The 24,435-nt window shown below is 44.4% G+C and overlaps 1 protein-coding gene and 1 long non-coding RNA gene across 3 annotated transcripts in view; one reads left to right on the plus strand and one right to left on the minus strand.

Annotated features, from left to right (window-relative positions):
- ZNF341 (zinc finger protein 341) overlaps window positions 1-7,542 on the plus strand; it is a 41,571-nt gene extending 34,029 nt beyond the window's left edge. For both annotated transcript variants that reach the window (XM_077251956.1, XM_077251955.1), the window contains exons 15-16: window positions 167-354; window positions 6,243-7,542. In XM_077251956.1, coding sequence (XP_077108071.1) covers window positions 167-354; window positions 6,243-6,572 — 518 coding nt within the window. In that variant the 3' untranslated portion in view covers window positions 6,573-7,542. The remainder of the gene's footprint in view (window positions 1-166; window positions 355-6,242) is intronic.
- LOC143765368 (uncharacterized) lies at window positions 197-24,341 on the minus strand. The gene is made up of 5 exons (XR_013213376.1): window positions 24,318-24,341; window positions 21,165-21,252; window positions 7,086-7,132; window positions 5,941-6,046; window positions 197-333 (listed from the first exon to the last, which is right to left on the minus strand). It is a non-coding gene; the product is annotated as an uncharacterized LOC143765368 (long non-coding RNA).
- Window positions 24,342-24,435: the final 94 nt, after the last annotated feature.

A 24,435-nucleotide genomic window follows, 5' to 3' on the forward strand; every position in this document is an offset into this window, starting at 1 on the left:
ACTGAGCTTATATGTTTAAGGCTAGAATCCGCACTTTGTTAGCATCGCACATGGGCATAATATACAGGCTTCTAAACATTCTCTATGGCGGACAATACATGTTTGTTACCTGTAGGCGGGTGTGTGAAATTATACCTTGTACTTATTCGCTTTGTTTCCAAATCAGGAATGAAAATGCACAAGTGTCAGTATTGCTCCAAGTCATTCAGTCGTCGCGCCCATATGATAGAACATCAACGAAGCCATACCGGGAATTACAGGTTCTGCTGCCCCACTTGTGGCAAAGGGTTTACCCGGCAGAAGTATCTAAAAGAACACAAGTGTCGCCTCCATCTAGAAAGCGAGAAAGAACAGGTGAGCAGAACAAGGAGGTATTCTAGGCGATCTATGTTTAAGCAAAATAGTTCGCCTCCTAAATAAGTGGCAGGAAATAATTAGAAAGAAACATCTATAAAATATGAGCCTGCGTTGGCGGATACAGTAAATGCTCAGTTTATACACGCCTCTGCAGAGACAGTGTCTCCCTATTTCAAAAATTATTATTATTATTATTATTGTTATTAATTATAATAAAAAAATGTTTGGGTCCAATTCCATATGCGTTTTATAAAATGTGCTTCTATTCAGAAATGCAGCTATCAGAATGAGTGACCGGCCTCTCATACATTTCATGATTGCATGTGGTTTGTCAGTGCGGTGCCCGCTATAGCTGGATCTGTCACCAGATTTTACAATACAAACTGTATACGTTATATATGTCTCTCATAAAATGATTATTTTAGCATCAAAGGGAGAAACCTTAAAAAAAGGATTCCATGGCCATTTTGTCATAGCTTTCAAATTAAGTACACCGCTCCTTTTGATTCACATATTTCTGGTCGTGAAAAATTCAATAGCAGCCTTATGGAAAAACCAGGTTCCTCCTAAATTTACTGACATCATTGAGAAAATCTCACTACATAAAACATATGAATGGAAATTTGACCTTACAAATAATGTGTTTGAAAAATGTTATGAAAAATGGGATCCTTGGAGTCAAATATTCCTTTAATTTGCCTATCTCCGGTACTTATTTTATTTCTCTAATTTTAACTTCCGTGAATTGTGTAATACAGTTGCTGGAGGAAGTTTGAACTTGATGGGCCTAGGTCTTTTTCAACCTATGCAACTATGTAAATATTGTTCTTTTATTGTTCTTTTAGGCTATTGTTGTTTCATTGTTATTTTGCTCTAAATTGTTCAAATATGACTATACAATCTTTGTTCTCCCCTTATTTAGGGTACCGTCACACAGTACCATTTTCATCGCTACGACAGCACGATTCGTGACGTTGCAGTGTCGTATAATTATCGCTCCAGCGTCGTATACTGCGGTCACACGTTGCAATACACGGCGCTGGAGCGATAATTTCATGACGTATTTGCGATGTAGAAGCCGTTGGTTACTGTGCGCACATCGTATACAACCTGTGTCACATGATGCAATCATGCCGCCACAGCGGGACACTAGACGACGAAAGAAAGTTTCAAACGATCTGCTACGACGTACGATTCTCAGCGGGGATCCGGATCGCAGTAGCGTGTCAGATACAGCGATATCGTAACGATATCGCTGGAGCGTCACGAATCGTGCAGTTGTAGCGATCAAAATTGCACTGTGTGACGGTACCCTTACCCTTCTCCTCTTTCCTTTTCTTGCTGCCTTTGTTTCCCATTTTTTTCCCCCTTTCCCTTCCCCATATAAAAATTATTACGGTGACCAGTAAAAATTATTGAAATACAAAGTAAGTACACCAGCCTCACTAGGTTGAATAGTTCTTTGTTAGACACCCTGCAGCAACGCCCACGATTGGTGCTAGCACCGATCGCGGGCATTTAACCCCTCTGATGCTGCTGTAAGTAGTGACAGTGGCATACAGGAGCATCACACAGGGAATGAGTTTCCTGCATGCTTCCATCTGGACAACACGATGCGATTGCGTCGTCCTGATGGTCTCCATAGAGACCTCCGGCTGCAAGATGGCCATGGGGTCCTTCGGGGTCCTGCAGGGAAGGTGACTTGTGAGCACCTGCTGAGAGCCTCCTTCCCTGCCAGTCAGATGCTGATGAGAAACTTTGCAGTGCTAAAGCATTTAAAATTCCTGAATTGCTGTTTTTTTTTTTCATTCTGAAATAAAACCCATTCTTCACCTGCTGTTGATTTTTCCATTCTGCCTCCCAAAGATCGTTTTAAGGCTCGGCGCACATTTATCCTGTGCTTTACGCTGAGTGCGTACACCGGGGTTTCCGTGTAAATCTCTGAAATACGTGATTCAGACAACCCCAGAAGACAGATTCCATATAATGAGGCAGATGGAGACACTGTGGACGCCATAGGACCTGTGATCCGGCGGTGTCCGTCTTGTTAGGATTGCATAAAGGTGCTGTTGGCCACAGTTTTCTGCACTTTTGAAAAGCACACCGCTGAACAGAGGCCAGGCAGAGTCCAGAGTAACTCTGCTGCCTCATTATAGTGAATAGATCCATTGGGATTTTATTAGTGATGAGCGAATATACTCGTTACTTGAGATTTCTCGAGCACGCTCGGGGGTCCTCCGAGTATTTTTTAGTGCTCGGAGTTTTAGTTTTTGTTGCTGCAGCTGAATGATTTACATCTGTTAGCCAGCATAAGAACATGTGGGGGTTGCCTGGTTGCTAGGGAATCCCCACATGTAATCAAGCTGGCTAACAGATGTAAATTATTCAGCTGAGGTGAAAAAAACTAAATCTCCGAGCACTAAAAAATACTTGGAGGACCCCCGAGCGTGCTCGAGAAATCTCGAGTAAAGAGTATATTCGCTCATCACTAGATTTTATCTGTCACGTCACTCGGAGATTTAGATGGAAACCTCGATGTAAGTGATCAACTTAGTGTGCTGGATAAATGTGATCATAAATGTTATGTAAAATGTTCCCAATAAAAACCAACTCAATCCACAAAAAAAAGCAAGTCCTCACTCAGGTCTGTCATCTGTTAACGGAAATATAGGGGGCTTCCATGTTACTGGTAGCACAAAGGCTCTGGAAAAGCGAAATAACTCCTCACTCCCCAAAAGAAATTCAGCAAATTCTCCGCTCCCAAATCCAAATGCCCCCTCCATTCTGAGCCCCAGTGTGCCTAAACCACATTTAGCGCCCACATGTTTGGCATTTCTGTAGTGATGAGAGCTCGCCTAATTTACAGGTGCGTGTCTCCAGAAGCATGAGCTAGGCATAATGTACTGGTCACTACAACAGCAGTTTGGAATTTTCACTCAGCATCATCCACTGCTGCTTGTTTCTGGAAAACACCCATGGAGGCAAAATCGTCACTACATCTGTAGATACATTCCCAAAGGGTTATAATTTCCAAAATGCGGTCACTTGAGGGGGAAATCTGCTTATCTATCACTTAGGATCTCTTTATATGGATTCCGCAAACTATTCTAGGAAAATCTGCGCTCCAGGAGGCAAATAGCGTTTTGTCCCTCCCGAGTCTCTCCGCATGGATAAGCAGTACTGTACAGCCACATATGGGGTATTGCCACGTTCAGTAGAAATTGTGGGACAAATTTTGGTGCCATTTTTGTACCCATTTCGCATTATGAAAATGTAAAACTTAGGGCTAACACACAATCTTGGCGGTAATAAAGGTAAATGATTTTATCTTCATTAAAAGTCTGTGACAAACCTGTGGTGTCAGTATAATCACTGCATCCCTAGATGAATTCATTCAGAGGTTTCATTTGTAAAATAGGGTCACTTATGGGGAGTTCTGCTGTGTTGGCACAATGTAAAATGGCACCCAACAAGTGCAGCAAAATCTGCACTGTAATATGGCGGTTCTTCCCTTCTGAGCTTTGCACTGAAGCAAAGTAGTTTTTAATGGCATATGGGGTATCGGTAAACTCAGAAGTTGCACAACAAATTTTGGGGTCCATTTTCTCCTGTTACCCTTGTGAAAATGCTAAATTTGGAGCTAAAAAAAGATTTTTGCGGGGAAAATTAGATTTTTTATATTTTCACAGCTTTACGTTATAAACTTCTGTCAAGCACCTAGGAGTTCAAGGTGTTCAATACACATCTAGATAAGTTCCCAAAGGGGTCTATTTTCCAAAATGGTGTCACTTGTGGGGGTTTCCAAATACGACATGGCGTCCGCTAATTATTCCACCAAATTTTGCATTCAAAAAGTGAAATGGCGCTCCTTCCCTTCCAAGCCCTGCAGTGCGCCCAAACAGTTGTTTTCCTTCACAAATTAGGTATCGGTGTACTCAGGAGAAATTGCACAACAAATTTTATGGAGCAATTTCTCCTCTTACCCTTATGAAAATGCAAAATTTGGAGCTAAAAAAGATTTATCTGATAAAAATTAGATTTTTTTTTTATTCACAGCTCTATGTTATAAACTTCTGTGAAGCACCTGTGGGTTCATGGTGCTCAATACACATCTAGATAAGTTCCCTAAGGAGTCTAGTTTTCAAAATGGTGTCACTTGTTGGGGGTTTCTACTGTTTGGGCACATCAGGGGCTCTGCAAACGCGACATGGCATCTGCTAATAATTCCAGCAAATTTTACATTCAAAAAGTGAAACGGCACTCCTTCCCTTCCGAGCCCTGCCGTGTGGCCAAACAGTGATTTCCACCACATATGGGATATCAGCATGCTCAGGAGAAAGTGCACAACAAATTGTATGGTCTATTATCTCCTGTTATCCTTGAAAAAGTAAAAAAAAAAGTTACCGGTAGGTCTAAAGGAAATTTTTTGTGAAAGAAAAGTACCGTAAATGTTTATTTTTTCCTTCCAGATTCCAAAATTCCTGTGAAGCACCTGAAGGGTTAATAAACTAATTGAATGTGGTTTTGAGCACCTTGAGGGGTCACGTTTTTAGAATGGTGTCACTTTTGGGTAGTTTTCATCACATAGGCCCCTCAAAGTCACTTCAAATGTGAGGTGGTCCCTAAAAAAAAATGGTTTTGCAAATTTTGTTGTAAAAATGAGAAATTGCTGGTCAACTTTTAACCCTTATGACTTCCTAACAAAAAAAATGTGTTTCAAAGATTGTGCTGATGTAAAGTAGACATGTGGGAAATGTTATTTATTAACTATTTTGTGCGATATGACTCTCTGATTTAAGAGCATAAAAATTAAAAGTTTGAAAATTGCGAAATTTTCAAAATTTTCATTTTTTCACAAATAAACGCAAGTCATATCAAAGAAATTTTACCACTATCATGAAGTACAATTTGTCCGGAGAAAAAAATCTCAGAATCAGTGGGATCTATTGAAGCGTTCCAGAGTTATGATCTCATAAAGTGACTGTGGTCAGAATTATAAAAATTGGCCTGGTCAGGAAGGTGAAAACGGGCTTCAGGGGTGAAGGGGTTAAACAACAACCACAAGACGGATTTCATCAACCAAGGTATCATTTTAATCAGTATAACGGCGCCATCCTGACAGTGTCTGTAGGTTGCTGTGCACAATCCTGCTGACAGGTTCCTTGTAATTTTTTTTTATTTTGACCATTTTTATTTTTTGCTTCCTTCAAGATACATAATGGCTATGGCATTTAAGTGGTTAAACAGCAGCATTTTGAGCTAGCTTTGATTTTTGTGGTTAAAGGCTGTAAGTTAGTTGGCTGTATAACACAAATAACACCTGACTAGATTGGTTCATGGAGCAGATGTCTACAGGCCTGCTCCTGTGTCTTCATGCTTTCAGACTCTACAGGGTTTTGCCATTGGTTTATTACATATACGGTAAGTATCCCTATATAGGGTGACCATGTTGTTAGGGCATGGGAATGTCTGGGAAATCACTGTGGACTAAACAGTGGCCAGAGACCAGCCATATTATTAGGATGTAGGATTAACTAGCCTGGTTTGGGGGCAAATAAGCAAGTAAGATTAAATCCAGCTCACCATTGAAGACATCTTGGTAGTGCTCGGAGCTCGGAATACGCTGCGTCGAGGCTTGAGGTAATTAGGAAGATCCGGTGTGAAAATTAGAAAGATCCGGCTCAACGAACTGTGAACAAACTTTTATTCAGAAAAATGCTTGAAAGGAAATCCGTCCTGTGCTGAATTCTGTTGGGCATGGTCTCATCATTAAGTGGTCAGACTGCTGAAATCATTGTTAGTAGATTGCTGATAGGGACTATTTGTGTTGCAGATTATCTGGATTTCTGGATGTAGCGTTAATCTATGTTATTTGTCTATTCTAGGTCAGGAAGGGACAGAGAAAGCGAGGACGAGGGAAGCAAGATGAAGAGACTGGTGCTGAGGAGGAGGAAGAGGAGACAACACTGACAGAGTTGAAGAGCAGTAGAGAGCAACTCGATGAAACGAGTCCAGCAGAAGAGAATTATCAGCAAACTGACGCTGTTCTTTCTATTGTAGTCGATGGATCGGCAGCTGCCAGTGAAAGCTTGGCAGTGCCCTCCAACCAAGATACTTCAACCCCTACTACTGTGACACTAGCTGAGCTGCAGAATGCCACTGACCCCTCATGTTCAATGCTGGCAGTGCCCATATATATACAAGGTCCAGAGTGACCAAATGATTGTATATATGACAATATATATACCAAAAATTAATTTAGCAGAGAAAAACGTTGGCACTGCTACCACACCACCCAAACTCGAGGAAAACAGGAACAGTAAAAAACATGTAGAAGATGAGGAAAACGGCATATTGATAAAAGGCAACTTTATTCAGTCATGGGATCCCAATCGGAGACATCAAATGAAACAAAGAACAGTTGTTTCGCCTGAGTACACGCTTCTTCTGGCTCAGGTGCCAAAAGAAGCACTTACTCTCATAAAACAGCTATTGCTTATTTCATTTGATGTCTGCTTGCCATCCCATAACCTTATAACGTTACCTTTTTATGAAATAAATGTGGAGGTGCAAAGCTGCTGTGATTTGGAGTACAAAGGCAAAATGATTACAAAGAGCATTCTGAGCATGCTAAGAAATGTGTACACGTGTAGTTTACTGTATTTACTATACCTACAAATGTGAGGTTGTTGGCCTAAATTTTGATCAAATTGTGTGAGGACACCTACCTTCAACAAGGGTCCTCACGCAGATGGGTTCCAGCATTCAGCAGTGTCTACAAAATGAACCCAGGATGAAAACAACCTTAGACAGGTGCATGGAGACTAAACGGAGGCAGCCAGGTATATAAACAAATGCAAAAAGGTACGTTTTTAATACCCTAATGGGCTGTGTGATTCATGCCCTTGTTCCAATCCGTGTGGAAAGCCATTGCTTTCGACAATATTCGGTAATTTAACATCTGAACCATCACTTCATGATTTCTCCATTGTGCCCTTGCTTTTTCTGCTATGTCCAGCCAGTGAGCCAAAAAGTTTGGATTATCAGATCTTAGAAGATGCTGTAGTGTATTTATGCACATATTGTATATACGGAATTTATTTATATATTTTTTTCACTTTACCTGTGCGTAGATATAAGTGGCATTTTATTTGTGCGTGAATTAAACAATTCTGTATTTATACAAAGCCATTCTCTGTGTTGCGTGATAGCCAATGATGTCACAAATGAAAACCGTTGCTTTTAGCTTCTTCTACCTTGCATTGCAGTGCCACATAAGGCTACTTTCACACATCAGTTTTTTGCCATCAGGCACAATCCGGCTAATTTTTAAAAAAACGGATCCGGTGCAAATTGTGAAAAACCGATGCACCGGATCAATTTTTTGTATTGTTTACCTGGGCATAGAGTTTGGACTTCCTGTTCCGGGGAGGAGAGCGTGAGAGAGATGGGTGTCAGTGCTGGGTGTCAGCTGTCAGAATCAGCTAAGTGCAAGGAGCAGTCACAGACCGCTCCCGGCACTTTAACCCCCGAAATGCGATCGAACATGATCGCAGCATTCCGGGTGACGGCAGAGGACTGACAGCCCGTCTGCCTTTGGATCGGGGACCACGCGGTGTGACGCAGGTCCCAATCGTTGCCATGGTGACCAGATTTCGTCATGACGACATCTGGGTCACCAGAGCTAGGAAACATGATGATCATGCACAGTGTTTGATCAGCAAGTCTCTGTCAGTGCAGAGCTGACAGTTTCTACAGCATGGGGATGCCAATATAAATCTGGTATCGCTGTAATTGCACTGACTCAAATAAAAAAGTTGCCTTTTCACTTATACCGCACGAGGAACGGTGTAAAAATAAATAAAACCAATTTTCACCTACTGTTCATGTCATGTCGGACGCTGTTCAGACCAGGTCGTTCGACAGACAACGGTAATTCCGCTTTTGCTCTATGTGCTCATTGGCGTCGGCTAGATTTTATCTAGCTGGTCCGGGGTTAATTTACCTGGTGCTCGGATTGGAAGCTGGGCCATGCCCACTGCCTTTAAATAGTTCTCCTGAACTTTGGGCGTCGCCGATTATAACTTCTGTCTTGTGCGTTGTTATCTCGGTCTGGAGTGGTGAGCTAGGAGTTGGAGTATCGTTGCTGGTGGTGTATTTCCCTTTGTCTTATTTACTCCTTCCTATATTTGTATTTATTTTGCCCTGTGCACTTATTGTGTATTCCTGAGTGACTGCGGCGTGGTGTATATTTTTTCCGTTATCCTTGTCTGTGCTAACTGTGGGTATTGGTGTATTATCGTTTCACTGGGTGGCGGGCGGTGGTTTCAGCCTAGGGTTGAAACAGGAGACAGGGTGAGGTTCGAGGCCTAGACATGCACACCATCAGTGTAAACTCTAGGTAGAGGGTCAGTCAGGATTTCACTAGTCTGAGGGAAATTGCAGGGGCCCGGGTTATTTGCTCTTGCCCGCCTAGTCTTCCCGTGACAGTTCATTTTTTCATTCTGCATCCCAAAGATCGTAGTAAGGCTCGGCACACATTTATCCTGCGCTCTGCATTGAGTTCTTATACTGGGGTTTCCTTGTAAATCTCTGAAATACGTGATTCAGACAGAACCTCTGGTGGAAGATTCCCTATAATGAGGCAGATGGAGGCACTGTGGACACTGTCTGACCTGTGATCCAGCTGTGTCCGTCTTTTTAGGATTGCATAAAAGTGCTGTCGGACACAGTTTTGTTCATTCTGAAAAGGACAGCACTAAACAGAGGTCAGATGGAGTCCTGAGTGCCTCATTATAGTGAATGGATCCCTCGGGGGTTTCATCTGAATCACATCACTCAGAGATTTAGATGGAAGCCCCAAAGTAAGTGCTCAGCGTAGAGCATTGGAAAAATGTGACACCAAACGTTATGTAAAATGTTCCCAATAAAAGCTTCAACTCAGTCAACAAAAAAAAGAAAGTACTAACTTAGGTCTGTCATCTGTTAACGGAAATATAGGGGGCTTCCACTTTACTGGTAGTACCAAGGCTCTGAAAAAGCAAAATGACTCCTCAACCGACATAAAGAAATTCAGAAAATTCTGTGCTCCCAAATCCAAAAGCTCTCCTCTCTTCTAAGTCTAACCGTAGCCCCAATCCTAACCCTAGCCCGAATCCTAACCCTAGCCCAAACCTTCGATATAGCCGAACCCTAACACCAGCTCTAACCCTAACCCTAGCCCAACCCTAAAGGCTCCTATTCATTTGCGAGAAAAACGGACGAGTGCAATCCGATAAAAAAATCGGATTGCGCTCGGACCAATGTTAGTCAATAGGTGACATCTCATTTGCCATTTTTTTTCTCAGCTGAAATCGGACTGAGAAAAAAATTGCAGCATGCTGCGTATTGCTGCGTATCTCGTACGAGACTCGCCAATGCAAGTCAATGGGTGCGAGAAAAAAATTGTACGGCATATGGACCATCTGTATGCCATCCTTTTTTTTACAGATACCTTACCATTCTGTGGCATCTGTGGTAAATGGTCCTGTAAACGATTGTAGAAAAATAGTTGCAGAGAAAAAAAACGGATTGCGTATTCATGTAATACGGATGCTATGTGAGAAAAATTGCATTGTACTCGCATGGCAATCGTCCATTTTTTTTGGTCCAGATTACGGACCGTTTTTTTTCTCTCAAATGAGTATGAGCCCTAACTCTAACCCTAGCCCCAAGGGAAAAAAATACATTTTTTTAATTTTATTATTTTTACCTAAGGGGGTGACAAAGGGTGGTTTGATTTGATCTCGGCGGGCGCACTGCGCATGCGCCCGCCATTTTCTTCTGGGAAAATAATGTGGAGGGCCGTGGGACGAAGCCGGAGGGTCCGGAGATGCTGGAGGTACTGGGAGGGCTCGGGGCACCCCATTTCTCTCTACACTGGGATGCTAGATTATATTATAGGAGAGAGAAATAAATGGGAAATCTGACTTGTTTTTTTTTGCGATCGCCGTTATTCGGTGAATAACAGCGATCACAACACTGGAGACTGTAAAAACTGACCAGAATCATGTTCTCTGGGGTTCAGCTACCCCTGGTAACTATGGATATATCTATCTATAGATATATTTATAGATAGCTAGATACATCTATAGATACATAGATATATCTAACTATCCATGTATCTAAACCATGAAAAACCATACATCTATCTACAACTATCCATAGATATTGTGATGCAGCGGTAGGACCATACACAGTGAAACGGCAGTGACCCAAGCAAGTTCAAACAAAACGTTCTTTTATTGTGTTACTTCACACAGTCAATATAGTATACAGCTTCTTCATACAGTCCAGTAACAATGCATGGCTATATGATGCAGTCTATACACAGGCCGAACTTCCCTCTATCCAGTTTCCCTGGGTGACCGCACGCCGGTAACAAGTCTCTGTACTCACTCAGCGCACTGCACTCTTTATCCTCTGGAGTGCAGCCGGGTACACATAAGACAGCCCAAGATGCAGGGTGTCAGTCTCTCTGGTTCCTTTAGCCTGTGCTGCTCCACACAGAGAGCTCTGCAGACAACTGCCCTGTCTGCTTCCAAGAACACACTGACACACCTCCCCCACTACTCCAGGGCTTTTTAATCAGTCACTGCTTCACTATTCTAATTACAGCCACACCAGGGGCGGACACAGACTGCTTGGGGCCCCTGTGCAGGAAATGTGCCTGGGCCCCCCTCCTTTTAAGGCGACAAAGCTAAGGGACTGTGCTATACATAAGTGAGTACACTTTATACTAAGGGTACCGTCACACAGTGACATTTTCATCGCTACGACGGCACGATTCGTGACGTTGCAGTGTCGTATAATTATCGCTCCAGCGTCGTAGACTGCGGTCACATGTTGCAATACACGGCGCTGGAGCGATAATTTCATGACGTATTTGCGATGTAGAAGCCGTTGGTTACTGTGCGCACATCGTATACAACCTGTGTCACACGATGCAATCATGCCGCCACAGCGGGACACTAGACGACGAAAGAAAGTTTCAAACGATCTGCTATGACGTACGATTCTCAGCAGGGTTCCGGATCGCAGTAGCGTGTCAGACACAGCGATATCGTAACGATATCGCTAGAACGTCACGAATCGTGCCGTCGTAGCGATGAAAATGGCACTGTGTGACGGTACCCTTAGGGACTGATAGACATAATAATCGATAATAATGTCTTCCTCCACCTCCCCCTGTTCTTAAACCCATTATAAATCCCCCGCATCCCATTATTGCCCTCTCCCCCACCCCCCATGATTGACCTTTTCACCACCTCCATTATTCCTTTCTCCCCCACCACCCCATATCATTGCCCATTCCACCACCTCCATCATTGCCTCCTCCCCACCACCCCCATCATTTTCCTTTCCACTGCCACCATCATTTCCTCCTGCCCCACCACCCCTATCATTGCCCTCTCCATCAACCCAATCATTGCCTTCGGCCCCTTCACCCCCATCATTGCCCTCTCCTCCACCTACACACACACACAGCACCATTCACCTCTCTGCACACACACACCTCACCTCTGCTCACACAGTATCCTGTAGCCGCACCATCGCTGGCAGCTTCCTGTCTCACACAGCCGTGGCGCTAAATGATGATGTAATTCAGCCGCTGCTGTGTGGCAGGTAGCAGGATGGATCCATTCCCTGCAGCTCCGCTGCATTTTTCTCTTGCAGGCAGCGGAGCTGCAATCCCATGATGGCAATCTGGCCAGAGGCCCCCCGGAGACGGATAAACTGGCCAGATTGCCCTCATTATTAGCCACTCTGCAGGGATGGTTTTAGGCAAAGTGGGGCCCTAGGCAAAGTTTAAAATGGGGCCTCAAATCCTAACATATAGAGCATAATGCAGCCACCCCACAGAGTATGATGTAACCCCCATGGAATATAATGCAGCCACCCTCATATAGTATAATGTAGCCCCCCCATAAAGTATGATGCAATCACCCCTCATAGAATATAAATATAATACAGCCCCCCATAGAATATAATACAGCCCACCTCCCCATAGAATATAATGTAGCCCCATCAAAGAGTATGATGCAATCCTCCCTCATAAAATCTAATACAGCCCCCATAGAATATAATACAGCCCACCTCCCCATAGAATATAATGTAGCCCCCATAGAATATAATGCAGCCCCCCATAGTATATAACACAGCCGTCCCCATAGAATATAATGCACCCCCCATAGTATATAATACAGCATCCCCCATAGAAGATAACGTATAATGTACCCACCTTAGTATACAACACAGCCCGCATAGTATACAGCACTGCCCGCATAGTATACAGCACTGCCCGCATAGTATACAGCGCAGCCTCATAGTATACAGCGCAGCCTCATGGTATACAGCACAGCCTCATGGTATACAGCGCAGCCTCATGGTATACAGCACTGCCTCATAGTATACAGCGCAGCCTCATGGTATACAGCACACAGCCTCATGGTATACAGCGCAGCCTCATAGTATACAGCGCAGCTCTCCCCCCCAGAATGGCCCCACAGTCCAGTACTCAGTTATAGAGTAAAAAAAAAACAACAAACAACACAGCACACTCCTCACCTCTCCTCGTGCCCGCGCTGCTTTCAGTTCCTGCTCCTGCCGGCTCACAGTGAGTGCGCGGCAGTGTCTGTCAGAGGCAGAGCGGGGAATGATGAGAGAGGGAGCGTCAGCTGACGCTCTCTCCTCCATCATTGCTTTGAACTGTACCGGCAGACGCCGGTATAGTTAAATGCGGCGGGGGAGTCGGCGCTGGCGGCAGGCGGGCCCCCTGCCTCACAGGGGCCCCATAGCAGCTGCGTGATGTGCCGCTAGCTGGGGGCCCCTGGGGGAGCGAGTACCTAGGCAGCTGCCTGCCCCTAACGCCGGGCCTGCCTGCAGGGGCCCCCTGGAGCCTCCGGGCCCCTGTGCAGCTGCACAAGTTGAACAGGCGGTATGTCCGCCCATGCCTCTGTCTCTCTGTCACCAATCTACAAAAATATGGGAAAAAAAATCCCCAAAAATGCTTTTCTATGTAAAAATCTAAAAAAATTAAATATTATACACAGAACAAGTTACACATATTTAAAGACATGCACCCGTAAAGAGAATTTCTCAGTAGTTTTTTTTGTAATTTGAGAGCAGCATAATAAGGAGCTAGAAACCCTGATTCCAGGGATGTGCAACATCAAAAAGTTAATTTATTTCAGTTCTTCAATACAAAAAGTTAAACTCATATATTATGTAGAGTCATTACAAACAGAGTGATGTATTTCATGTGTTTATTTCTGTTAATGTTGATGATTATGGCTTACAGCCAATGAAAACCCAAAAGTCATTATCTCAGTAAATTAGGATAATTAACAAAAAAACCACCTGCAAAGGCGTTTAAAAAGGTCCCTTAGTCTGTTTCAGTAGCTCCACAATCATGGGGAAGACTGCTGACTTGAAAGATGTCCAGAAGGCAGTCATTGACACTCCACAAGGAGGGTAAGCCAATAAAGGTCATTGCCATAGAAGCTAATGTTCACAGAGTGCTGTATCCAAGCATAATAATGGAAAGTTGAGTGGAAGGAAAAAGTGTGGTAGAAAAAGGTGCACAGCCTTGAAAGCATTGTTCAGAAAAGGCCATTTAAAAATTTGTGGGAGATTCACAAGGAGTGGACTGCTGCTGGAGTCATTGCTTCAAGAGCCGCCACACACAGACGTATCCAGGACATGGACTACAAGTGTCACATTCCTTGTGTCAAGCCACTCATGACCAATAGACAATGCCAGAAGCCTCTTATCTGGGCCAAGGAGAAGAACTGGACTGTTGTCAGTGGTCCAAGGTGTTGTTTTCAGATGAAAGTAAATTTTGCATTTCATTTGGAAATCAAGGTCCCAGAATCTGGAGGAAGAGTGGAGAGGCCACAATCCAAGCTGCTGGAGGTTTAGTGTGAAGTTTCCACAATCAGTGATGGTTTGGGGAGCCATGTCATCTGCTGGTGTAGGTCCACTGTGTTTTATCACGACCAAAGTCAGCGCAACCATCTACGAGGACATTTTAGAGCACTTTGGAGATGAAAATGTCATTCTCCAGCAGGACTTGGCACCTGTCCACACTGCCAAAAGTACCAATATACCTGGTTTATAAACAACAGTATCACTGTGCTTGATTGGTCAGCAAACTCGCCTGACCTTAACCCCATAGAGAATCTATGGAGTATTGTAAAGAGGAAGTTGAGACACCAGACCCAACAATGCAGATGAGCTGAAGGCTGCTATCAAAGCAACCTGGGCTTCCATAACACCTCAGCAGTGCCACAGGCTGATCGCCTCCATGCCACAACGCATTGATGCAGTAATTGATGCAAAAGGAGCCCCGACAAAGTATTGAGTGCATTTACTGATTACATATTTCAGTAGTTAAACAAGAAGTTTCCCAAGATAAATATCAAAAATAACAGGTCCAAATTCAAAACGCATTATGAACACAAAAAACCCCAATAGGTGTAATTAAAGTAACAGGGGAATCAAATAATATGTTCAACCATAAAATCAATTTTATTAATAGAAATTAACACTTAAAAATCTGAGCATATTATCACTACCAAAGCAGGAAAGTTAGGGGATCATAAGAGAAAGTATAAAAAGGGGTAAAAATATATAATATAAATAGGTGTATGCAAAGCATAAGGCTTTGCCAAAATTGTACAAGTGAAATTGATGTAAACAGAGGTAAGTTACAAAGGGTTAAAAGATGTGAAAAAGGCAGAGCAACAATAGGGAAAAGTATAAAGTGAAAAGTATGGTCCCCAATAACACAGATAAAAATAGGTCTAAATGTGTCAACATACCATATGGCCATATAATAGAGAAAATAATTTTGTAGAAAGCTAATAATATCAATTATCAATTCATTAAATCAAATGATAAAATCCGTAACCTGATTGTCCACAAGCATCTATCATAATTAAATCAAGTCCATAAAGAGGTTCACAATCCCGGCTGTTCAACAGTCTATCAAGGCTCCATAATGTCTCATAGAAAAAAATAATAAAGAATTCACAGTCTAGCCAGAGACCATTTCTAGAGTTCATATATTCTGCAACAGATCCATGGAGTACAATAGAGGAGAAAAACAAGCTTGTTTGTAGGAAGACTTTCCTCCCCCAATTCTCCATCTCTTTATAGGATGAAAAATGTTCACAAGGTAGAAATCATCACATACATGGATATAGATAGGTGGATTAAAATCCGGCCTTCATGGCTGTATACTGCAGAGCAAACAAATAGGAGTTAAAATCAATAAAAAAACACAAACCCACCTCAGAAAAGATGCCTCCATATTTCTAAAAATGAACCAAACCCCAGATTTTCACTAAGCCTGGTCGGTACCCAATCTAAAAGTCCACTTGCTCTCAACGTAAGCGAGAGTTTTCTTGAGATCACCACTTCTCGGTCCCAAAAGAACTCTGAGAAGACTTGAATCCCTATGATGGAATTGTTGAAAATATCTTAGTAGGGTTTTAAATTGTTCAATATCATCCTCTGTCCTAGATTTGTCCATGTCTCTTAGGGTATGTGTCCACGTTCAGGAAATGCTGCGTTTTTGACGCAGCGCTGAGCCGCAGCGTCAAAAACGCAGCGTCCAGATGTTACAGCATAGTGGAGGGGATTTAATGAAATCCCGTCTCCACTGTGCATTAAAAAACGCATGCGTTTTTCCCGCAAAAACGCACATGCGTTGCGTTTTTTAAGAACGCAGCATGTTGCTACAATGGGCAAAACACGCAGGAACACCGCAGGTGACCTGCCAGTGACCTCAGGTGCATTTTTGGTCAGGATTTTATCTGCATAAAATCCTGACCAAAGCCTGAAGCAATCCTGACCGTGGACACGTACCCTTACATGTTCCTTGATACATACGTGAAGTTCTCTAGCAAGGAGACCAATGTAGATTTTCCCACCTGGACATCGGGCGTGATAGATCACCCATTAAATGGTGTCTGATGTCATATGTCTAATTTAATGACATTCCCCTGAAGGTAGTCCTCTCAGGTGTGTTCATAGTTGTCAATAATTGTGTCCTGTCCTGTTTATGAGACTAGGACACCTGCTGATTGTGCTATGTCGACCCCTTTGGATTGGCAGCTGCGGTACCAGGGACTACTTGGGAGTGGTACCTTGCGGCTACCTGCAGCTCAAGTCTGACTCCACCTTCAAGAGTTTCATTGAACACCAGATAGCCTTTAAGCTACGTCCCTCCCAGGAAGGCTCGGTCCCGTGCCACAATGGGTCCATGAACCACTTGCGAGCGTGACACCTATCATCTGCCACTGGGGAAATATTGACTGATCCCCATACACATCAGATTGTTGTCTGGTCCAGAAAGCTCTAAATCACTGGCTTTGGATGGAATATATCTAATGTGCCCCCCACATTAGATGCTGGATGATGGCTCCTGGACAACGTAACCACTTTCTGTCAGAAGAACCGGAGTTTTATCAGGGTCCTCTACAATACACACAGTGTACCACTTAAATAAAATAGCGCTCCTTCCCCTGGTATCCACAGGAGCAGCTTATCCTGGTCCAGATGAGGAGCAGTGCATTACATGTAGTATGATATTCTACGACTAAGGGCTACAGCCAGAAATGCGTAAGAATGTTACATGATTTTATCATCTGTCTGGACTAATTTTTTTAAAAGAATGAAATAAAGAAGAATTTTTTTTATTGAAATTCAGTTTGCTGATCCAATTTTTTTTCCATTACATGTAGTACTGTGCTGTAGAAAAGTGCTACTAGATAGCCAACCAGTGCATGCCCTTTAGTAGTACAGTTGATTTACCAGTGCTGGTTGGTAGGAACTTTCGGGTAATCACGTGTGCCGCACATAGTCTGTGAGTGCGTTATTGTATGATGTATGTCGTTTTATGGTACAATAGCCAAGAAAAGACAATTGTAAAGTTAAAGGGAGTGCCTTATACTATACAGGCCTATGGGGAATGTATTATACTATATTGAGGACTATTTGTCACATTATACTATATGGAGGCTCTCTAGGGGGCCATCATACAGTGTGGGGATTACAGTGAAGGAGCCATCAAGCAGTTTGGGGGCTACTAAGGGGTCAGTATACTGTGTGGGGGTACATTACAGTGAGGAGGCATCATGTTATGTATAAGAGAGCATCATGCAATGTATAGGGGAGCTGCTCAGGGGGGAGACTAGGGACATTATTCAATGTTAAGTGGGCATTTATTGTTATAGGGGAAATCAGGTTACTGTGACTATCAAAGGGGCACACAGGGCAATATTACTTTCTAGGGAGCAAAATGTGGGCACTGTTTTCTAGGGCACTTGCACCCAGCATTACTATATTATAGAGGGCTGCTTTAGAATTTAGAGGGCACAGAGAACCACACAGCAGGTGCAGTAATAGGGCAGCAGCATTGGGGTACTAGTAGGATGATGAGTTTGTGCAGATTAGGAATAGATGCTGAAAATATGAGAAGTGAAATGTGTCTTTGTTGTAATCTCTGCAGACGAGTCCTGGGTGGAAGAAGTTGTGTCGGTCTGGGCCAGATGGAAAAAGACCGGAAAAGTGGACAACTCCATCAGAAAGAACGTCAGTGGTAAGTCACCATCTGTAACTGTGCTGTGATCTCTTATATGTTCTGCAGGACTGGTATCTACCACTGACCATATGGCGGTAATATCAATATTGGTCTTTATATAGAGATTATTTTCAGCAACAGCACAGTTATCTGCTGAGGTTCTCCACTATTAGGGTGGGTCACCCAGTTATAATCAAGGTTACCTGATTAGGGGCCCACATAGAAGCTTCCCCCCCCCCCCCCGGACCAAAACCCTAGCTACTATGCCTCTGGCGTGCAGGGCCGCATTCGGCGGCCCTGCGTAACCGGACATGCGGCTTGTCTTTCCAGACCGCAGCATATCTTTATCTTGCGGAGACGCTCCATCTCCGCAAGATAAATAACACAGTCTATGAATACTATGCGGTGATTCCGCATGTGTTCAATTAACACATCTGGAATCACCGCGCATACAACAGGGAGTGGCACTTTGGGCGGAGTGGAGTATCCATTGCGTCCAAAGCTCTGGGTTTCCTGAACATGGAAACATACCCTTATTGTAAATCATTCTCGTTTGGATGTTTCAATAATGTGGGCCCATGGTAACCTGTATCTCCCCTCCACACAGTGACATATGTGTGATCGCAAGGTTCCCACTGATCTCTAGACTAGGGGTCCTCTCCTCATACACAGGGCAGCCCATGGAGACATTGGAATAGCGGAAGTGCACAAGAGACCACTGCTCCATTCAATGACCACTGCTCCATTCCAATCAACATCGAATTGGTCATCTGGAAATACTAGCAAATGCCAGATAGGTGGTCTGGCGGTGGGCCGCATCGGCCCACAACACTCGTAATATTATATGGAGGACTATGGGGGTGCATTATATTATAAGGAGGACTATACTTCTTATATGGATCTCCATGACTTCTATGTAGGCCCCTGATGAGTATAATGGTTTATTTTCTTTTATACATTAATATACAACGGCAGTATGGGAGACAAGTATATACCAGGATGGAGCACTGGATAGTTACGCCACTGAGGTCAGACTATACAACATTGCAACAAAGCTATAGGGTGCAAAATGAATAGGGTGGAAAATATTGTGGCATGGGGGCCCCATTTGAAAGTTCGCACTGGGGCCCATAACTTTGTAGTTACACCACGGTCTTCAGGGTGCTCGAATAATATGTTCAATTCCTCTTGGCTGCATGTCTCACGCCTGTTAGACAATCCCTGCGTGTGTGTTGTGGCTGCTGAACAGCCGTGAGACATGCAGCCGCGGGGACTGGAACATATTTTTGAGCATGCCGAAGACACTCCTAGCACCCAAGCATGCTCGGATAACACCTTAGCCCAGCACATTCGCTTATCAGTTATCACTACTCCTGACCCAACCTTATAGCCTCATAAAAAGCTAGGAGTCTGTATACAGACTGTGAGGTACGTCCCTCTTACCCCGGCCTAAAGGTACCTTCACACTGAACAACTTAACCATGATAACGATAGCGATCCGTGACGTTGCAGCGTCCTGGATAGCGATATCGTTGTGTTTGACACGCAGCAGCGATCAGGATCCTGCTGTGACATCGTTGGTCGGAGCTAGAAGGCCAGCACCTTATTTCGTCGCTGGATCACCCGCTGACATCGCTGGATCGGTGTGTGTGACACCGATCCAGCGATGTCTTCACTGGTAACCAGGGTAAACATCGGGTTACTAAGCGCAGGGCCGCGCTTAGTAACCCGATATTTACCCTGGTTACCAGTGTAAATGTAAAAAAAACCCACTACATACTCACCTTCTGATGTCTGTCGCGTCCCCCGGCGTTCTGCTTCACTGCACTGTGTCAGCGCCGGCTGGCCGTAAAGCAAGGCACAGCGGTGACGTCACCGCTCTGCTTTACGGCCAGCGCTTACAGTGCAGGGAAGCAGAACGCCGGGGGACGCGACAGACATCGGAATGGAAGTATGTAGTGTTTTTTTTTTTTTAAATTTACACTGGTAACCAGGGTAAACATCGGGTTACTAAGCGCGGCCCTGCGCTTAGTAACCCGATGTTTACCCTGGTTACCCGGGGACTTCGGCATCGTTGTCTAGATCGCTGCAGCGTCGCTAAATGTGAAGGTACCTTTACTCCTATCTTCTCAGCAGTACATAGTTCATGTGAGCACATGTGGAGAACCACTGCCATCACAATATGACTTCATGTGCCAGGCGCCCTCGTTTCTTTATCACCAGCCATTGCTTTCTGCTTTCACAGCAGTTTTTACAATCCCGATGCTAGTGCTTTATTAACCTGTACTAAAATCACTTCCTCCTTCCCACTTCAAGTCTGAGTCACCCAGCAGGATCTTTTTCCATGTCACATGATGATGACGACATAATGGGGTCACCAAGTCTCGTGCTGCAATGATACTAGTCAGCTATGAGCACATTCTTCCATTCATTCTACAGGAAAGCCCAGACACCCGTCATAGCTGAGCAGTATCGTAGATGCAGGCGGTGTCGTCCTGCAGCACTGCGATCTCACAGCAGTCTGATCATGATGGTGGCATTCTTTTATGATGGGGAATAACGGCTCTAATCGGGGTAACATGATCCGTGCCCTCCATGGCTCACATTATGTGGGGAGTCTGAGTACAGTACTATAAATTTATCAAAGGTCCCAAAATAATTGACACACCTCAAAATCATGCTTCAGAAAACCCACAATCCCCAGAAAATGATCCGGAAAGACAAGGTGTGGACTACATTTAGATTTTAAAATTTAAAATCATCTTTAATAAATACATATAATTAAAATACACAAATAACGAAAAAACTAAGGTAAAATAAACAGTACATATGGTTGGGAACAGTAAGTAAACTATATCGGGTAAAGCCTATTCCATACAGCTCTAAATGACCAATAAATTTAGTACAAAGGCTCAATTTATAAATAGTAAATTAATTTTTCCATAATCTCAAATTTCATGTTTAACACATAAACTGCCTGTACAAGTATATATATTGCTGAGCCATTATATAGCAAAAAAGTGCATAGTGCCTAGTAGAATGGGGTAAAAACACCCTCAGTATAATGCTATATATATATATATATATATATATATATATATATATATATATATGCACTCAACCATCCCGCAGAAGCTTCATTAAGGAACTGGCATATAAAGTGAAGTTCGCATGAACTTACATGATCAGCTGTCCCGATAAGCACTGTCCCAAACACCCCTGACAGCGCCGTTTCGCCTGACTGGCTTCCTCAGATAAGGGGCATATGCCTGAAAATGTATAGGAACATGTTTAAAAGTCATTGAATTCTTCCTTTTATAAAATAATAATAATAATTACCGAATAGGCCTCCTTCACACGTCCTGATATGTACCATGTACTTCACACGTCCTGATATGTACCATGTACTATATATGTAATATGTACTATTTGTGTCATATGTGTACAACCCGTGGGCCATCCGAGTGCACCGCTCATCTTTCTGGCTCTTGTGCTCCCCTCGTGATAACCAGCAGCTGTGAACTGCGGTAACCTCATTGATGTCACCGCTCATCACAGCAGTCGGGTTCTCGCGGAGTTCAGCTTGAGACCGCAGTGGCTGCTGCCCCAGTCTATGGAACTTTGTTCTCTGAACAACACTGGGTGAAAAAGACGGGCATTGATGTGGGACCTCCCTTTGGACTATGGCAGACCGGTGTGGATTATTATTTTTGTAATAAATGGGTGAAAGAGGGAAATTGTCTAGGAGTGATTTTTACAAATAAAGGACTTTTCCCCGTGTGTGTGTGTGTATTTATTTTGATCAGAGGATTAGTAATGGGTGTGTCTAATAGACGCCTCTCCATTAGGATGGTTTCACATGTCTGTTTATTCCCGGTACCAGAGATATCCATGTCCGTGTGTGTACTAAGTGTGGCACATGTGTGCCGCATCAGTACCACACGGACAGCTGCCGGGGAAGAAGTGCTACAGTAAGCGCTGTTCCCCGGCGGCTGGTGCTGAAGCCGGCTCTCGTCAATCTCCCCTGCTCTGCCAGCGAGCAGAGGAGAATGCTGAGCGTTATATTAAAGTCCGAACGACAGCAGATGAGGGCTTTTGGGACTGTTACCTCCATCATCTGACACCTGGTGCCGCTAATAACAGTGACAGTATGTGCGGATGATCGGGGTATTCCACAGCCGCCGCTGTGATCTAACAAAATAAATGAATGAAAAACCCGACGTGGGTTCCCCCTTATTTTCTAGAACCAACCAGACAAAACTTACAGATGCAGGCTGCAACCCTCAGCTGTCAGCCTCAGCATGGTTGGTTATCGAGAATAGAGGGGTCTTCACGTTTTTTACAATTATTTAAATAAATAATTTAAAAAAAACGGCGTGGGGTCCCCTCCATTTTTGACAAGCAGCCTTGCTAAAGCTCACAGCTGGGGGCTGCTATTCTCAGACTGGTAAGGGGCCATTGATATTGACCCCCCCAGCCTAAAAACAGGAGCCCACAGCTGCCCAGAAAAGGCACATCTATTCGATGCGCCTTTTCTGGCGCTTTGCCAGGCTCTTCCGAGTTGCCCAGTAGCAGCATCACATCAAAGACACCAAAAAAGCCAAACATTACAAATTAGTAATGACAGCATTACTGCCTGGGAAATGGAGCATGCAGATTAGCAATGCTAAAGGTACCGTCACACTAAGCGACGCTGCAGCGATAGCGACAGCGATGCCGATCGCTGCAGCGTCGCTGTTTGGTCGCTGGAGAGCTGTCACACAGACCGCTCTCCAGCGACCAACGATGCCGAGGCCCCCGGGTAACCAGGGTAAACATCGGGTTGCTAAGCGCAGGGCCGCGCTTAGTAACCCGATGTTTACCCTGGTTACCAGCGTAAAAGTTAAAAAAACAAACAGTACATACTCACCAGCGCGTCCCCCAGCCTCTGCTTCCTGACGCTGACTGAGCTCCGGCCCTAACAGCACAGCGGTGACGTCACCGCTGTGCTTTCACTTTCAGTTTAGGGCCGGCGCTCAGTCAGTGTCAGGAAGCAGAGGCTGGGGGACGTGCAGGTGAGCATGTACTGTTTGTTTTTTTACATTTTACGCTGGTAACCAGGGTAAACATCGGGTTACTAAGCGCGGCCCTGCGCTTAGTAACCCGATGTTTACCCTGGTTACCAGTGTAAAATATCGCTGGTATGGTTGCTTTTGCTGTCAAACACGGCGATACACGGCGACCTAGCGACCAAATAATGTGCAGACCTTCTAGCAGCGACCAGCAATTTCACAGCGGGATTCTGATCGCTGCTGCGTGTCAAATACAGCGATATCGCTCCCTAGGACGCTGCAACGTCACAGATCGCTGGCGACGTTGCTTAGTGTGACGGTACCTTAAGGCTAAGTTCACATTTGCATATCTGTGTGCAGCGTATCATCTGCATACGCAAACGCATGCCAAAACACATACAAACGCATGGTTACGCGTTTTTTATCTGCATCGGCTTACGCATCACGGCAAAAAAAAAGCTGCGTGTGCATGGGTTTGTGTATTCTTGCTTGCGTTTGCGTTTTTTATGCGCATGAGTTCGATATTTCCAGGAGGGCGTGTCTCAATCAGTTCCTGGACATGCGCAGTCCGAAGTACGCAAGGACATGTAAACGCATGCGTTCCCATAGACAGTGGGTTTTTTAACGCACTCATCCGCATGCGCCTATTTGACGGATTTTTGACGCCTCAAAAATGCAACATGTTGCGTTCACCGCGCCCAGCCGCACACCGCAAGACCACGCATGCGTACGCAAAAGCATGAGAACGCATGTCCCTGCGCACACCATGTTAAATATTATATGTACGCATGAAGCATGCGGATCATACATTGGGTACGCAGGACATGCGGATGTATGCGGATGCGTCGTTTTGACGCGCCTGCCGTACGCACAAAACACCACTTGTTCTGTTCCCGTGCAGTCGACGGACGCGTCCAAACAAGGCATCCGCGTGTCCTGCCTACCCAATGATAAAGATAGGTACGCAGGACGCATGCAGGAGTAGGCGGGGCTTAACGGAGGACGTACGCAGCCCTCCGCAAAGCCCCCGAACGCAAATGTGAACTTAGGCTAGCAGAGTCGCTTCCTCCCATAGGGGGCGTTAGCTTTCCTTGTGGAGGAGGCCTGCTCTGCATGCCAATGTTACCATGCATTACTTAGTTTATGGTTTTTATTTGGGGGGCGGGGGATTTGATTTAACCTATTCCAAGAGAATTAAAGCGACAGCGTCCCCTAATGCCAGAGCACGGTGTGAGCTCACTGCCACATGACCGTGACACAACTTCCATGAGCAACAGCCCTACCTACGTCACCTAACCCGACCTGCACACACCCATGACTAGCACGCATGCGCGCCCTTGTCTGACGTCACGTGACTCTAGTTCCTCCATCTAAGCTTCCTCATTACGGGCGGCCATCTTT

Source organism: Ranitomeya variabilis, chromosome 4 (assembly GCF_051348905.1).
Source record: "Ranitomeya variabilis isolate aRanVar5 chromosome 4, aRanVar5.hap1, whole genome shotgun sequence".
In the NCBI taxonomy this organism is placed as follows: domain Eukaryota; kingdom Metazoa; phylum Chordata; class Amphibia; order Anura; family Dendrobatidae; genus Ranitomeya; species Ranitomeya variabilis.